This window comes from Monodon monoceros, unplaced genomic scaffold, assembly GCF_005190385.1.
Source record: "Monodon monoceros isolate NGI ecotype Baffin Bay Population unplaced genomic scaffold, NGI_Narwhal_1 Super_Scaffold_7, whole genome shotgun sequence".
NCBI lineage: Eukaryota > Metazoa > Chordata > Mammalia > Artiodactyla > Monodontidae > Monodon > Monodon monoceros.
This window is the reverse complement of record NW_021703784.1, coordinates 4,044,779-4,062,234: the sequence shown is the minus strand read 5'-3', so window position 1 is coordinate 4,062,234 and position 17,456 is coordinate 4,044,779. Positions and strand designations below refer to the sequence as shown.

The 17,456-nt window shown below is 56.5% G+C and overlaps 1 protein-coding gene across 1 annotated transcript in view; it reads left to right on the top strand.

Annotated features, from left to right (window-relative positions):
* ST14 (suppression of tumorigenicity 14) overlaps window positions 1-13,791 on the top strand; it is a 37,321-nt gene extending 23,530 nt beyond the window's left edge. The window contains exons 8-19 of the mRNA XM_029207520.1: window positions 3,125-3,264; window positions 3,442-3,539; window positions 4,210-4,319; window positions 4,404-4,534; window positions 5,670-5,774; window positions 6,064-6,174; window positions 6,260-6,373; window positions 6,654-6,776; window positions 7,441-7,627; window positions 12,716-12,990; window positions 13,329-13,465; window positions 13,542-13,791. Coding sequence (XP_029063353.1) covers window positions 3,125-3,264; window positions 3,442-3,539; window positions 4,210-4,319; window positions 4,404-4,534; window positions 5,670-5,774; window positions 6,064-6,174; window positions 6,260-6,373; window positions 6,654-6,776; window positions 7,441-7,627; window positions 12,716-12,990; window positions 13,329-13,465; window positions 13,542-13,703 — 1,693 coding nt within the window. The 3' untranslated portion in view covers window positions 13,704-13,791. The remainder of the gene's footprint in view (window positions 1-3,124; window positions 3,265-3,441; window positions 3,540-4,209; window positions 4,320-4,403; window positions 4,535-5,669; window positions 5,775-6,063; window positions 6,175-6,259; window positions 6,374-6,653; window positions 6,777-7,440; window positions 7,628-12,715; window positions 12,991-13,328; window positions 13,466-13,541) is intronic.
* Window positions 13,792-17,456: the final 3,665 nt, after the last annotated feature.

Here is a 17,456-nt window from a genome sequence, read left to right as displayed (position 1 = left end):
ACCCCTGGACCGCCAGGGAATTCCTCCACCTGCTGTTGTAAATGAAGGTCTCGTCGTTACTTAGCGATAGTGAGGTCAACAGTTGAAAAGATAGTTTGTTACTCACAGTTCCTGAGAGGTGGGGCCACACAGGGCCATATGGGGAAGCACCAGGATCATCAGGAGGCAGAGGGGGCTGGAGGAAAACGTGGGCAAGAGCCGTTGCTGTAGATTCTCCAGGAAAGGCAAGGCAGGGCAGGGCAGCACCTTCGGACCGGCTGGTTTGAATAACTCCAGCGGGCTCTGGGCCCTAGGGCTGTCTCCAGTCGTCTGGTACCTGGGTGATCAGGGCAGGTGGAGAGTGGCCTGGAGCAGGGGGCCTCCACAGAGAAGGTGTTGGGGTGTGGGCTCTGGATTAGTTAGTCTGCATGTGAAAGTCTCGCCCTAGTCTTTACTGTTTCCAGGGATTGGCTAGCCCTGGGGGGTGGGGCTGCCTTTCCAGGTCAGCAAGCCCCAGGTATCAAAGCATCGGGGTTATAGTAAATAAAAAGGCATAGATAGCAGGTACACACTACTATATATAAAATAGATAAACAAGGACCTCCTGTAGAGCGCAGAGAACTATTTTCAATATCTTGTAATAACCTACAATGGAAAAGTCTGAAAGAGAATATATCTACGTATAACTGAATCACTTTGCCGTACACCTGAAACATTGTAAATCAACTGTACTTCAATCAAGAAAAGGCATACTGCACCTGCTGAGGGTGCCGAGGTGAATCGGAGGCTGCCGGTGGGGGTGACCTGCCTTCACTCGGCTCCCCCTGCCGCTCCCGACTCAGTGGACCAGAGCCTCCCACTGCTGCCTGTGGAAATGAGCCAGGCAGACGTTTCACAGCTAATAAGGGCTAAACTTCAGGCCCAAACCAGGAGGGAGCCATCTGCCGCCACAGCTTCACAGCCAGGACTTCGGTCTAAACACCCTTTTCATGCAGGGTTTCTTTCTGTTTCTCTAACTGATTGACTGTACAGCAAATGAATACCTGGTCCTGGGCGGCAGGGTGGAGAACAGACAAGCACGAAGAGGACAGACGCCACTCATAGTCTTCCTATCTGGAAATAATCACTGTTAAATGTGTGTTGCACATTCTTATAGAATTTTTTGCTATGTGTAGGTTTGTGTATTTATTTTTTAAAAAGGGTTATGTGGCACACGTGGTTTTGTTATGTGCTTTGTAAAGATGGCGTATGTTAGGATCATCTTCCCAGGTGAGTAGCGTGTCTCTGACTGTCACTGGTAATGGCTGCAGGCTGTGGCATTGCTTAGTGCACATGACATGCTCTTTGGCCCTGAGGCCTCTGGAGCCTGAGTGCTGAGTCTGAATTTCAGGCCTGCCACATTTTTTTCTTTTTTCTTTTTCTTTTTCTTTTTTTTTGGCTGCACCGCACAGCATGTGGGATCTTAGTTCCCCAACCAGGGATTGAACCCATGCCCCCTGCACTGGAAGCACGGAGTCTTAACCACTGGACCACCAGGGAAGTCCCCTGACACTCCCCTGGTGGTCCAGTGAAGTGGACCACCATCTTTTTTTTGAGGGGAGGAGATTTCTTTTCTCCATTTCTTTATTTATTGACTCTTAAATTTAAAAAATTTTAAAACTTTATTTTATTTTTAAATTTTATATTGGAGTATAGTTGATTTACAATGTTGTGTTAGTTTCAGGTGTACAGCAAAGTGATTCAGTTGTACATATACTTATGTCTATTCTTTTTCAGATTCTTTTCCCGTATAGGTTATTTCAGAGTATTGAGTAGAGTTCCCTGTGCTATACAGTAGGTCCTTGTTGATCATCTATTTCATATAGAGTAGTGTGTATATGTCAATCCCAACCTCTTAATATATCCCTCCTCCCCTTCCCCCTTTGGTAGCCATAAGTTTGTTTTCTATGTATGTGAGTCTGTTTCTGTTTTGTAAATAAGTTCGTTTGTATCATTTTTTTTTTAGATTCCACATATAGGTGATATTGTATGATATTTGTCTTTCTCTTTCTTCACTTAGTATGATAATCTCTAGGTCGATCCATGTTGCTGCAAATGGCATTATTTCATTCCTTTTTATGGCTGAGTAATACCCCATTGTTTATATGTACCACATCTTCTTTATCCATTTATCTGTCAATGGACATTTAGGTTGCTTCCATGTCCTGGCTATTGTAATAGTGCTACTATGAACATTGGGGTGCACATATCTTTTTGAATTATGGTGTTCCCCGGATATATGCCCAGGAGTGGGATTGCTGGATCATATGGCAGCTCTATTTTTAGTTTCTTGAGGAGCCTCCATACTGTTCTCCATAGTGGCTGCACCAGTTTACATTCCCACCAACAGTGTAGGACGATTCCCTTTTCTCCACACCCTCTCCAGCATTTCTTGTTTGTAGACTTTTTGATGATGGCCATTCTGACTGGTGTGAGGTGATACCTCATTGTAGTTTTGATTTGCGTTTCTCTAATAATTATCGATGTTGAGCATCCTTTCATATGCTTTTTGGCCATCTCTATGTCTTCTTTGGAGAAATGTCTATTTAGATCTTCTGCCCATTTTTTGATTGGGTTGTTTGGTTTTTTGATATTGAGCTGCATGAGCTGTTTGTATTTATATATTTTGGAGATTAATCCCTTGTTGGTCGCATCGTTTGCAAATATTTTCTCCCATTCTATGCGTTGTCTTTTCGTTTAGTCCTGCCACTTATTAACTGTGCAGTCTTGGGTAAGTTACTTCACCTGTTTTGCCTGTTTCCTTATCTGTAAAATGGGGATAATAGTATTTAACGGTTGTTGTGACGAATACCTGAGTTAATGGGTGCAGAAGCACTAAGGACAGTGCCTGGCGTGTTCCTAGTAAGTGTTGGTAGTTGATGCTGTTACTACTGCTGCTATTATTTGGTCCATAGTGTGTTTAATGAGTCCCCTACTGTTAGGCATTCAGTGTTTCTGAGTTCTTGCGGTTATAAACAGAGACAGTCTTTTGAGGAGATCCTTACTCAGGTGGCTGGTTGCCTGTGTGGGGAGGGCTTTGGGACCCCACCCTCGGCCCCTCTGCTGGGTTCTGTGCTCTCATAACGCCCGCCCTTCTGCCCCGCAGGCTGTGTGGCACATACCCTCCCTCCTACAACCTGACCTTCCTCTCCTCCCAGAACGTCCTGCTCGTCACGCTGGTGACCAACACCGAGCGCCGACACCCCGGCTTCGAGGCCATGGTCTTCCAGTTGCCTCGGATGAGCAGTAAGGGGCAGCCCAGGAGGGGACAAGCCTCAGGACCACATTTGACGCTCAGGCTCTCCTGGTCGTGGAGTGTCTGGTGCCCAGGCAGGAGCTTGAGGGAGGCTGGCCAGCTCCTCAGGGCTCTCGGCCTGCCTGGGCCCTTGGTCCTCACGCCCTCCCCCCTCCCCTTCCTTTCAGGCTGTGGAGGCGACTTGCATGCAGCCCAGGGCACATTTAGCAGCCCCTACTATCCAGGCCACTACCCGCCCAACATCAACTGCACCTGGAACATCGAGGTAGGAGCTGTGATGGGGGGGGCGGAGGTGGCTAGAGAAGGTGGGGGGGGGGGGGCAAGGGACAGGGAGGGGAGGGAGGGGGAGGGATGCTCCAGGGCAGCAGGAGAAAGCACGATGAGTGCCTCCGGCCTCCCCTAAGGTGCAAGTATGGAGGCCGCAGGCAGGGCAGGTTCGGGCAGCATCCAGCAGACCCGGGCTCACACCCGCCTCCTGGCCGGCGCCTGACGTGACGGAGGGACCTGGGCCCGGGACTTCCCTCTCTGGCCGTGGCTCGCTCTGGGCAACGTGAGAGCAGGGGCGCTGGCCTCTTAGAGGAGCTGTTGGGACGAGGCCAAAGGCTGAGTGACACTCAGAGGACGCGCTTGCTGGACGGCAGGAGACAGGCGTCTTGCCGACGGGGCACCTCACGCCGTCCAGTCGATGATGGGGGAGGAATTTCCAGCCTTCTTTAGTAACGTAATAGTGTGTCTCGCTGTTTGCAAGTCTGGAAGGTCTTCCAAGCATGGAGCCCGGATCCCTCCTGCCACGTCCTTACTGCCCCCGTGAGCCGGAGGGAAGAACCCGGCAGCCATGCTCCCGCCATGGTCCTGGTCCCGTGGCTGCCACGGGCCACCCCGGACTTAGGAAGGAGCGAAGCCGCACAGAGGGTCAGCAGCATCTCTCTCCCCAGGTGCCCGGCAACCAAAATGTGAAGGTGCACTTCAAAGCCTTCTTTTTGCTGGAGCCCAACGTCCCCCTGGGCTCCTGCTCCAAGGACTACGTGGAGATCAACGGGGAGAGGTGGGTGTCGGGGGAGGGGGAGGGGGGCTGCCCCAGCCCCGGGGTGGGTCCTCTTCCTCCCGCTGAGGCTCCTGCCGCCCCCAGGTACTGTGGAGAGAGGCCCCAGTTTGTCGTGAGCAGCGGCAGCAGCAAGATCACCGTCCACTTCCACTCGGACCAGTCCTACACGGACACCGGGTTCCTGGCCGAGTACCTGTCCTACGACGCCAGTGACCGTGAGTGACACGCTCGGGAGGCGGGTCCTGGCTGGAGGGCGGGCCCGCGATGAGCTCTCTGTTCTGCATTTTATTAGCACTGTGCTCTCCTGACTCTAGGCCACCAGAGCCGGTAGGATTTATTATCAGTTGCTCTAGTAGCTTTCTGCGGGGGAAAAAAAGGCTACCTTAGATGCACTTGTGAAAAAAGGCCGACCGTGAATGCCGGCACACACCATGTCCTTTGGTCCCTGGGTGCGGCATCTCAGGCCGAGGACCCCCGAGTTCCTTTGGTCTGTTGTCCCTATGGTTCTGCATCACTTTGAGAATCTGTGCTCGTCTCTGTGTGTCTTTGAGCACCTGTAGGGTTAACAGCATGCTTTTGAGACACATTAGAGCATACTGGGGCGTGAGTCATCACACGAACTACTGCTAGCTTTGGAAATTCTGTGATCTCTACGGAAGAGGTCTGGTAGTTTCCGTGACCTTTAATTTCACTGTCTGCTGTGAATACCAGTTCTTCCACGTCCATGGTGATTATTTTGTTTCAACCCTGCATCCTAGAATAACCTTTTGGAAGTCACTTTTACTGCACACAGACGTCCACATTTAAGTTCAGATTCAACTACACGACTCACGGCCAGAAGTGTAATTAGATGAGCACAGCGCTTTGTTAAGTGACTGAGCTACCTGTGCAGAGAAAGCGACAACGGCCTCCTCTCCATTTTCTCATCTGATGACATCAGTTGTCAGACACATTCCAACTTCAGAAACATCGGAATGTGGAAAATGTCTTAGAATTAAGGAAAGCCGGTGATGCCGTGTGACACTAGGGTGGGACACATCAGCCGTCTGCAGAGCTGCTGCCGCTCCGACTTGCCGACGGGGAGCCTGGCGCTCGGGGATGTGGCTGACCAAGGACACGGGGCGGTAGAACTGCATGCGCACCCGCCAGCCTCTCTCCACTCTGCCCGGGGCTTCCCGGGGTTTGGTCATGGGGGGCGGGAGGGACCTCGACTGGCCCTCGCCCGCTAGCTATAGGAAGCCCCTTGTCACAGCTCAGCGGGCCTGGAGAACCCCAGCTGCAGCCTTGCTCCTCTGAGCTGGAGGCGGGGCTGGGGGTCGTGGACTTGAGGCCTGCCCTGTCTCTCTGCAGCGTGCCCGGGCAGGTTCATGTGTAACACAGGGCGGTGTATCCAGGAGGAGCTGCGCTGTGACGGCTGGGCTGACTGCACCGACCACAGCGACGAGCTCCACTGCCGTGAGTCGGGGCTGCCAGACCCGGGCATCCTCTGCCCTTGCTGTGCCCGGCTTCTGCCACTGACCCTGCGGCGGGACGGCCCGAGGCGGTGGGGGAGTTTGTTCCCGGCCCGGGGCAGACGACAGGCCGCCTTTCCTCGGGCTCCTGGGGCCCCCTTTGGAGAAGGCGGTGCTGAGCCAGCTTCCACAGCCAGGCGGGACGTGGTCCCCAGGAGCGCGGTGCCCCAACTCCTGGGAAGAGCGGGTGCTGAGTGAGCCTCGTGTCTGACTGCGGTCCCTCGCCCCTCCAGAATGCAACGCCACCTACCAGTTCACGTGCACAGACAAGCTCTGCAAGCCCCTCTTCTGGGTCTGTGACTCCGTGAAGGACTGCGAGGACGGCAGTGATGAGCAGGGCTGCAGTGAGTGGGGCGGGGGGTGGCGGCTGGGCTCCCCGCGGCCCTCTGCTGACCCGCCAGCCCCTGCTGAGTCCTCGCGCTTCCCCAGGCTGCCCGCCCGAGACCTTCAGGTGTAACAACGGGAAGTGCCTCCCGCAGAGCCAGCAGTGTGACGGGAAGGACAACTGTGGGGACGGGTCCGATGAGGCCATGTGCGACCACGGTGAGGCCAGGCCCCGCCCCCTTCCCTTGGGCGCTTACCTGCCACACTCACGTGCAGCGGGTCCAGAGTTCAACCCGCACAGACCGCCCTGCACACCGCGTGTGCGAGAGAGGGCGTCGGCTGGGCACGCCCTGCGCACCGCGTGTGCGAGAGAGGGTGTCGGCTGGGCACGGGTGCGGATGAGGGGGCAGGCCCGAGAGGGGCATGAGGGGGAGGGACCGTCAGCCTGGGTGCGGGAGGGAGATTGATTCCCTCCCCCTGCGTCCTCCTCCGTGAGCAGTGAGCACCGTCACCTGCACCAAACACACCTACCGCTGCCTCGACGGGCTCTGTGTGAGCAAGGGCAACCCCGAGTGTGATGGGAAGAAGGACTGCATCGATGGCTCGGATGAGAAGGACTGTGGTGAGCAGGGCTGCCCATACAGTCGTGCAGGTTGTTCACTGTGCAAGGCGCAGACGGAGGTGGGCATTATGTCAGCGCTTCACTCACCCAGCTCTGCCCCGGTGAGAGGGTGTGTCTGCCTGGAGGAAAGGATAACTTTGCTGATTGGCACCCAGGCACTGCCTCACAGGCAGTTCTGGTCCTGGAGGCAAGGCCCAGGGCAGCTAGTACGTCAGGGCCTCTGTGGCAGGACTGGTGTCCTGGCCGCGGTGCTGGGCTGACCCCCGCTCTGTAGACCTGGCCACAGGGGCAAGTCCTGGAGCCCTTGGCAGGGTTTTGTCCCCACCCCGCCCGTACTTTAATTTGCAGCCTCTTGTGTATTTCAGAAGCGCTGGCCGTAGGTTACACGTGAGCAGAGCAGCAGCTCTTCTGTGACTTCACGTCACCCATTGTTCTTCCCTCAGAGCTGTGTCCTTCCGCGTGCAACAAGAAAGTCTGGGCAAATGACACCCAAATTAAATCTAAGCAAACCATCAGATGTCTGAAGGCCCCTGTGCAGGAGCGGGAGGTGGGGAGTGAGGGTTTTGAATTTGGGGGCAGGGAGAGGGGCCAGGTGGCTGCCCCGGCTGCTGATCCGGTGGCGGGGCTGGTGCCCCACTGTGACTCCTGTCTCTGCCCCTCCCAGACTGTGGGCTGCGGTCATTCACCAGGCAGTCTCGGGTTGTCGGAGGTGAGAACGCGGACGAAGGTGAGTGGCCCTGGCAGGTGAGCCTCCACGCCCTGGGCCAGGGCCACGTGTGTGGGGCTTCCCTCATCTCCCCCAGCTGGATGGTATCCGCCGCCCACTGCTTCGTCAACCACAGAGGATTCAGGTACGCCATGGGCCGGGGCGGGGAGGCCTCGTGCCGGCCCTAAGTGGGGCGCCCCTCCACGTTTCCTGGGGTGGAAAGGCCCTGTGTCTGTGAGTCGTGCCCAGGTGAGGCAGGGCCGGGACTGGAGGGGTGGCAGACCCCCCAGGATGGGGCTTAATAACAGAAGTGATAAAAATGAGTGTTTATTGGGTGCCCCTCTTGTCCAGCGGGATCTCAGTGCCTCTCCTAACAGCCCAGGCAGACGGGTCTGAACACGTCTCCGTTTTACAGAAACGGAGGATCAGAGAGGTAAGGACATTTGCCTGAGGTGGTACAGCTTTTAAGAGGCAGAGCCAGACTGGGGCCCACGTGTGTGGATTCCAGAGCCGGTGCGGTCAGCCTCTGCACGGTGGAGACCCCTCGGGACCCTCTCATTCACCGCCTGGCCCTGGCTTGCCAGGCCACCGTGGGCGAGTTATTCACCTTCCTAGGCCTCAGGCTCCTGGGTGCTGATGGTGACGCTGTGATTTTTACGCTGAGAGGTGTGAGAAGGGAGCGCGGGGACGCACCTGAAGCGCTGAGCCCGTGCCTGGCGCACAGTAGGTGCTCAGCCCATCGTAGCCTCAGGTCCACGGCAGACCCGAGCCCGGTGCAGGGAGGGGCACCAAGCATGCCACTGGGCCATGCCGGCCTCTCAGGGCGGGTGGGCAAGGGCCAGGCTTAGCAGGAGCAGGTGGCCCAGCGCCGGGGCTCTTTCTGACTTAGGTCCAGCCCGCCCAGGCCCTCTGGCCATCGGCTGCGGGAGGGGGACTGAGGGGACAGCTTGCTCCTGGAGACTCGGGCACAGGGGTCCCCCTCACCCAGGGCCTTCCTGCCGGGTGCCTGCCCTCCTGCCGCGGGCAGCTGCGTGGGAAGGGGACCCAGGGTGCCACGGTCGCCCCTTGGCCAAGAGAGAGCGGGACCACCATGGACTTCCGGGACAGACAGGACCCATAGCATGACGTAGGCCTAAGGCCAGACACTGGGGCCGATCAGACAGCTGCACGTGCTGGGGGTGATGTAACAGCAGAGGCTTGGGGGGAGTGGGGTCAGTGGTGGACCCCGGGCGCTGCTGGGCTGGTGAAGTGCAGCCTGGTCCAGCCTGCCCCCCTCTTCTCACTCTGTCACACTCCACTCCACTCTGGGCAGAAGCGATCTGCTTTCTTCTTCGGGTGATGGGAGCTTACTTCAGAATTTTTAGAATGAACTTATCATTTTGGAATGTGGACAAGTTGCGCAAAGATAGGACGCAATTTCCCCATACCCCCGCCCAATTTCCCTTGATGTTATCATGCTGCTTTTGTCAGCACCGAGAAACGAGAAACTCACGGTCCCTTACTAGGAACTTGCCTCCGGGCTGCCTCGGGGCTCCCTCTGGGCTCCCCCCCAGGCTCCCTGACACCGGTTTCACACCAGCATCCTTTCTGCTGCAGGAGTTTGTCCAGGTGCCCCCTTTGTGTCTGTTGTCCTGTCTCCCCAGTCTCCTCTGGTCCGGGACGATTTCTCAGTCTTTGTGTGTTTTTCGTGACCTGGACAGTCTGGAGGCCAGGGGCCCTGTAGAGTGCCCCCATCTGGATGCATCTGAGGTTGTTCTCGTGATTAGACTGGGGTCATGAGTGTTTGGAAGAAAGTCACGTTGTATCAGCAGGTAAATGATGTCAACGTGGCTTATCTCTGGTGATACTCAGCTCATCTCGGTCATCTGGTTAAGACGGTGATGACAGCTCTCTCCACTCGGAAGTGTTTCCCCCTTCTGTACTCTATTCTTTGAAAATGAGTCAGTGTGGAATTGCTTTGTAAGGAAGCTTTGTCCCTCTCTCCCATGTATTTATTTAATCATCTATTTATGTTTGTAGGGACTCGTGCATATATTTATATTTCGGGTTGTAATCCAATACCGTGTTGTTTACTGTCGCTAGATTATTCCAGAGCCGACCACTGAGAGCTCTCCAGGCTGGCGCCCGGCTCCCTAGGACATGCCCCCATTCTTTTGTTTTTCTGAGCCACCTCCCTGCTTTCGGACACCACCTGGTACTCTAGGCTCATCCTGTATTTTCCTGGTCCAGCCCTAGAACTAGGCATTCTGTGAGAAGAAACCAAGATCTGGGTCCTCTGCACCCACACAGCCGCCACAGTCCCCGTTCCTAGCCCCGTCTGCAGGGTGAGCTGGGATGTGCGTGGACTTCCTGAAGCACCTGCCCCTGGGCCCTGCCCGGCTTCTTCCTCTTTCCCTTGCTTCACCTTTTCGTTTCTCATTTCCTTTTCCTTCATCTTCTCCTGCTCAGCAGTCTTACTTCTGCCCATTAATGCCCTCAACAGCCATTGCTACCATTGGCACCGGGAGAGAAAGCTGAATTAGACTTGGTCCCTGCACTTCCAGATGTCCCAGGGTAGGGGGACAAGTTGCGATACACATGCGCACGTAGTAAGGGCTGTGCCAGAGCTGGGGGGAGGCTGCCGAGGGCCCAGTGTGTGGGTTAGAGCTCCCCTGAGTGCTGGGGAGGGTGGCTGCTAGGAGTGCCTTTATGGGCAGGGTGTCTAGTCTGCTGTTGAAACGTGAGGGTGTTTGTCAGTGGACCAGGTGACTCCGACCTTCCAGACAAAGGGAGGGTTGTGAGCAGGGACAGGCAGGGAGGAAGTGTGCCAGGACCTGGAGTGCAGGTACTTTGGACACATTTCTGAGTCAGCAAGCGATCCCAGGGTGTTACCGAGAGGTGGCATCTCGTGGTCAAGGGCATGGGCTGCTGGGTTCAGACGGTGGCCCAAGACCACCTTGACTGGCTGGGGGATAAGAAGACGTAACACGTCGGCCCCCAGAAGAGTGCTTGGCGTGGTCGGCTGTGTCGACCTCTGCCTTTTGCCTTAGGTCTTGACGGAATGGCCGGGGTTTATCTGCAGGTGTTTCTTTGCCGCCATCTAACCCATCGCTGCCGAGTTGCCTCTTAACGCTTGGGCCTTCACCATTCTCTCTGTGTTTGCTGTCCAGCTGATGTGCTTGTGACGATGCAGCACGGGGATGTCACCAGTCGGCTCGACACGACCAGCTTTGGGGCTTTTTTTCTCCAAGAGGTCCTTCATGACCTTGCGGAGTTCTCACACTGTGTCTTTTCTCGTCCTGCTTTTGTTTCTCTTTGTCTTCTGGAAGTTCCAGGCCCTCTCTGGTGACTGACACTGAAGTCTTCTCAGATTCCTTCTGCTGTCGGACACAGTACTCATAGGCGGGCTCGAGCACACAGATCACTGCTAAGCTGTGCTTCCCTAGACGTTCACGTCCCCCTTTCGAGCCATTTCCGAGTTAGGCGCAGCCATCGTGGCACGTCTTCACCGAGGATGGCAGGCGGCGTCTCCCAAGAACAGGAAAACCCTCCCATGTAACCACCATACGGTTATCGCAGCCGGAAACGATCGCACTGACGTAGCACTGTTAGCTGGCATATGGTCCGCATTTCAGATTCCTCCAGTTCTCCCAATATTTATAGGTTTTTAAAAAATGCAGGATCCAGTCAAGGGATATGCTTTGTTTTAAGTCATTAGTTTTGACTCGTCTCTTTAAAATGTAGAACAGTCTCTCCCAGCCTTTTAATTTTTGTTCTTTAATGGCAGTACGTTTTTGAGAAGTCCAGGATGTTATTTTGCAGAATGTCTCTCGATCTGGTTGTTTTTGATTGTTGTTTCATGATTAGAATTAGGTTAAATTTTTTTTTTTTCTGGTCAGGAAACACTGCATAGGTGATGTGTCCTCAGGAAGTACATAATACCCCATCAGTGGGGACGATTTGGAGAAAAGTCTGATTACTTGGTTAGGGTGGTGTCTACCAGTACTTATAAAGGTGCTTCCCCCGTTGGTTATGACTCTTGGGTGATACTTTGAATCGGTGTGTGTATCTTTTTTAAAAATATTTATTTACGTATCTGTTTGGCTGCACCAGGTCTTAGTTGCGGCATGCGGGATCTTCCTTGCCGCATGCAGGATCTTTAGTTGCGGCATGTGGCATCTTTTCTTTTAGTTGCCGCACGCGGGATCTAGTTCCCTGACCAGGGGTCGAACCCGGGCCCCCTGCGCTGGGAGCGCAGAGTCTTAACCACTGGACCGGGAGGGAAGTCCCAGTGTGGCTCTCTTGTTACCCGGTGGTTTTTGGCATCTGTTGATGATTCTCGCGTGTATCGGTTATTGCTGTGGTAGGTGTGAAATGTGACTTACTGTGTCATTTCTTCTGTATTTATTAGCTGGTGTTTTTCTGTAAAGCACAGCTTTCCTTCTCTTCTTATAAATTCTTTTGAGATTATTTTTTAGCTTCAGGATAGATTCTCCTCCGCTTCTTATATTGTTTATCACGTATAGCGATCTAACCCCGTAGTTTACTTTGGTGTCCAGATGATGCAGATCTTGACTAGTGAAAGCCTTGTCCTACTGGCACCGCCCTTGTGCCAGCTCTCACTCACTTCTGGTAACACAGTATATTCCTGGTTCACTCTATGTGCTGCTTGCTCCAGACCTGAAATCAGCCACTCCTCCAAGGAGCCTTGGTTCCTTTCCATGGGGAAGGATCGTTAGAAGCCACGTTCTGGCTGCTGTTGGGGATGCCATGGCTCTGAGGCCATCTTTCTGAACAGCCGTGAGTTTTTCCCGCTCTGATGGCATGTCAGCAGCATGGGGTTCTTCTCTCCTCCGCCTCTGCCTGTTGGTGTCTCCCTTTTCCCACGTGGGAAACTGGGTCCCAGCAACACCAGGGTCTTGTCTTTTTACTGATTCAGTCGTGCAATACACAGTAGCTGAGAATTGCTGCACCATCCCGCTACCGACGACAAACCTGGTGAAGTTCCATCTACTTTTCAGCTCCTCTGGTACTTAAAGTATGTACCGCTGTGTTAGAGAAGTATTTGGATTGATGTGTTCCTTCCATGGAAGGGTAGATTAATGAGAAGGGAAATCTTTTTGGTAATGAGATAAGCGAGGACAGCTGAGCATCGTCCTGGGGTGGGCGCGGGCTCGGGTCGAGGGGCACAGGGCACGGGGCCGAGGGCGCTGGCTCAGGCCTCCCTCTCCGCCCGTCCTCCGGCCCCCGGCAGGTACTCTGACCACAGCATGTGGACCGCCTTCCTGGGCCTGCACGACCAGAGCAAGCGCAGCGCCCCCGGGGTGCAGGAGCGCCGGCTGCAGCGCGTCATCTCCCACCCCTTCTTCAACGACTTCACCTTTGACTACGACATCGCGCTGCTGCAGCTGGAGCAGCCAGCCGAGTACAGCGCTACCGTGCGGCCCATCTGCCTGCCGGACGCCGCGCATGCCTTCCCCACCGGCAAGGCCATCTGGGTCACCGGCTGGGGCCACACGCAGGAGGGAGGTGAGCGGGGGTGGGGGTGAAGTTGGGGTGAGGGGCTGACAGCTCTGCCCGCAGTCCAACCGCTGTGGGATGGGGGGGGGGGCCTCGTGGCCGTCCTTCTGTCCCTTTCTCACACGCCTTCCCAGGGTGGGTATCGGATTCCTCACCCGACAGACGGTCAGCGCGGCCTGATCACTCTGCCCCGCTGCACAGCATCCCATCCTGGAGACGTGCCCTCAGGTTTTAGCCACGTGTGGGCCGCGGGCATCCGCGCTATTTCGGGGGCTCTGCTGGTCGGGTCCCCCCACTGACTGCCGGCCTCCCCTCCCGCCCTGTCCCCCCCTTCCGCTGCCTCCCAGGCACCGGGGCGCTGATCCTGCAGAAGGGTGAGATCCGCGTCATCAACCAGACCACGTGCGAGCGCCTGCTGCCGCAGCAGATCACCGCGCGCATGCTGTGCGTGGGCTACCTCAGCGGCGGCGTGGACGCCTGCCAGGTGGGCCGGCGGGGCTGGGGGCGGCGCGGAGGGGCGGGGCGGCGGGGCTCGGTGCCAAGGCCTGGTCTCCCCGCAGGGCGATTCCGGGGGCCCGCTGTCCAGCCCGGAGGCCGATGGGCGGATGTTCCAGGCCGGCGTGGTGAGCTGGGGCGACGGCTGCGCGCAGAGGGACAAGCCAGGCGTGTACACGAGGCTCTCCGTGTTTCGGGACTGGGTTAAACAGCAGACCGGGGTGTAGAGGCGAGGCGCCACCCCAGGTGCGCATGTGCGGGCTGAGGACGGGATTGCTGCCCGGGCCCCCGGCTTGGCCCCCGGAACCCAGACTGGGACCTGATCCCTGAGCCTCTGGAGATGGAGACTCGCCCGCAGGCCTCTCACCCACCCCACACCCCCAGCTTCCCAAGCGCGTTCGGGGAGGGGAGGGGAGGACGCCTGTCAGTGCCAGGCCGGAGGTTTGAAGACACAGCCTTTCGGCCCTGGCGCCACGCTGGGCCGGAGGCTCTTTTCCTTGGATACAGGGAAGGCTGGCTTCGTCTGCCTCGGATATAGGACCAGCTCTCGTTTGGACTTTGGGGCCCCTTGGGCGGGGCTGGTGGGGCACCACGGGCTCCCAGGGTCTCCTGCTTCAGGAAATCCAGGCCTGAGGGACCTGGAAGTCAGCCGGGTCCAAGGTTCGAATGTTTTGCCGGCTCCCAGGGTGGGGTTCAGTGTGTATATTTGTGTGTATGAGTAAAACACTTTATTTCTTTTTAGGTAATTTTTCTTTCTTACTGGAGTTGATGGGCTCCCCTAGCCCCAGCAGCAAGAAACTGGGTTTAAATTCCCCTCAGCACAGAGCCTGGAGTCAGGCTGAGAGTGGGGACCACAGTGCCCTGTGATGGTCCCCAGGCCAGCACAGGGCCATGTTTCCTCCCTTACCTGAAGCTCCCCAGGCAGGGCCTGGTGCCGGGACAGGAGGGATGGGACGGGGTGCTGCTCCCCGGGATGGGGGAGGAGCTTTGTCCTGGCGGTTTCGGTCAGGTGGGGAGATGGTCACACACAGGTGTGTGTACCTGTGCGCCTGCGCTTGCACACTCGGACACGAGAGTGTGCGTGAACTCACGGCTATCCAGCGTGGGCTGAGTGGGTGGGTCCTGATGATGCCGCCTCACTTGAGGCTTCTCCCATGTCTAGTGCTGTCCTTCCTCCTTTGATTTTTACTTAGTAAATTACAGTATTCTCTCCCTTCTTGCTTGGGATGACTCAGAGGGACAGAGACGAGGATCTGGGGAGGGCTCAGGGAGTTCTTGAGAAGATGTTTGAGGGCCTTCCGTATGCCAAGGCTCTGTACGAGCTGGGGCTGGGGGATAGCAGCAGACCTAGGAAGAGAAATCAGATGGCCGTGTGAGGGAGGGTGGGCGGTCTTCGCTCATTGCTGTATCGCCAGCTCAGGCCTGGCTCCTAGAAGATGCTAACACATATTTGTTGACTGAATGGTCTTTGCTCTCTATGTGTTTTGGAAACCAAAGGGAACAATCTGGGCAGACTTCCTGGAGGAGGTGAGCTGCCTCTTTCATTTTAGCCTGAGGGCCTTACCCTCTGGAAGGAGGGAGAAGTTTTGTCTTGACAGCTGTGCAAGCATCCACATTGGGTTTTCCTTCCAGGGAAGGGAAAGGGTATCATTTTTGCCCAGGTGTGGGGAGTAGGAGAATGAAGGTGCTGTCAGAAGACCCTGTGCAGATGGTGCCGAGTGTACATACCTGGTGTGTAGGGAGAGGCTTCACTTGTGGTCTGGTTCCCAAGGGTGAGAGCCCCTCAGGCAGCCAGGCCTGGCCTGGGCCTACCCACAGCACCGCTCTCCTGTCGGCACCTGACATGGTCCAGAAGACGCCCTCCCCAAGTCAGAAACGCAGGCGGGGTCATGAGACGACTTCACTGTCCCCTAAAGGCACAGGGGCTCCCTCTCCACAGCCCTCTGTCCCAGTCTATGGTGGTTTCTCAGCCTCATTTTTATCCTCCTGGGGCCCTTTGGGGTCACCCCGCTGCCTCAGGGGTCTCACCGGCATGTCCGGGCTGGGACTGGGCTGGTCATCCAGGAGAGCGTTCCCACAGCGTGGCCCCGGGGCCAGGAGCATCCGCACCACCTGGGGCGTTGCAGAGACTCAATTCTCACACTTCACCCAGACCTCCGGCATCAGAGATTCTGGGAGGCGGGGCGCAGCCGTCTGCTTAACAAGCCTTCCGGGTGATTCTGACGAACCACAGGGCTAAGAGCATCCGCATCTCTGAGTGCCCACCAGGTGCCCGGCACTGCGCTTTGCAGGCGTGTCCTGCGGTCCTGGCAGGGTCCTGGAAGCCACAAACATTTGACGCCTGGAAACCGAACAAAGCATCAGTGCCTTTCAAAAGACTGGAGCCAAACCCAGCGTTACTTCTGACCACAGATAAGAATCGGCTAAGACTCCTTAGCTAGTGGGAAGTCAGTCTCGTCTTCGAGCTGTAATGAAGACAGAGGCCCGAGCACAGTCAGGGCTGACGACAGGAGTGACAGCCAGCCCGGGTCCACTCCTCTCTGCCGAGGGCAGCGGCGCCGGCACCAGCCCTGAGCCACCGCCTCAGCTTCCCGCACCCGGGTGCAGGCCCGGGGAGAGACTAGTGACCAAAACTGTTCCGCACACATTTTCACGTCTAGTTCAAGAACTCCAGCTCCAAGTGTGTGAGCAAGTTCAGTTCCGCCCGTGCAGCCTGCTGTGGCCGCAGCCAGGCCCACGACGGTGCAATGCCGTTCGTGTGACCGCACCCAGGCAACCAGGCAGCACTGCCCCAGGCAGGCACACGGGCCTGTGCGCAAGGCGCTGCCTCGGCTTCATGCTCTCTGTTGCCTTCCGTTGGGTCCCCACAAAAGCTCAGCGAACCACTGTGAGGCCTTTTCCTGACTGACTAGCCTGTTTTAGTTGCTAGGATCTTGAAACGAGCCATCTCTCTGGTCCCCCAAACTACCCTGCGTCTCACTTGTTTTAGCCACCAATCACAAGCATTAAAATGGAAGTTCAGTCAGTGTTTCATCCTATTTCGTGGACAGGGATCGGATCCTGCAGGAGGAACAGTCTGCAGGGACCCAGGGCCGGGGGAAACCAGAAGGGCGTAGGGAAGCTGTTCAGCCACCAGGGGGCACCGCAGGGCTTCCCAGGCCGCCAGCCTCCCGGTGGCCAAGGTGCTGTCACGGGAGAGGGGCCCTTGCTGCGTAGGGTGGGGAGGTGGGTTGGGACGGACCCCAGGCCCAGCCGTTCTCGGAAGGCTGTCTCCTGCAGCTTCCAGTCCCTTCGTGCCCCGTCTCAGGTGGGCAGCAGGAGGCCCCGCACCCACCCCTCCCTGCGGCAGGGACCTGCTGGCCCTCAGGCTCTGGGACCCGGAGGATGAACATGCCCAGGGCGGGGTTAAAAGAGCTTTAGGGTTTGAGGACAGAGGTGACCAGTGGCAGGAGGTGGGTGTTATCTCCCGGAGGAGCAAGCGTGCAACGATACCGTTATCACAGCTGGTAGGTGCTGCAGCCCGTGGGCAGGCACATTCTTACACACACACACACACACACACACACACACACACAGGCGTTCTTGGGGGAGGGGCAGGGCTGTGTTTTAGGGCCTGAGCTCCCGGTCCTGGAAACACGGCCTGGCTGTTACCACAGGACACCCTCCCTCTCTGGGGCACGTGGCATGCCCACAGATTCAGTTCAGGGGGCCTCCCTCAGCTCTCTGCGATGGAATGAGGCCTCCCACTTTCCCAGGCTTGGAATCACGAGGGTGTGTTTTGCACACCAGCCGCCACACGTAAGGGAGATTGGACCTTAAAGCTGGTGTTTCTCAGACTTGAGTTTCTTGGAACACTGAAGCTCCAACATATCTACCATCTAATGAAAGAGCCACTTTACTTGTCTGATGTAAACCTCACAACAGCCCTATGGTCGTTCCCACTTTACAACAGAAAACCACGGCGCCAAGAGTGTAAGTAA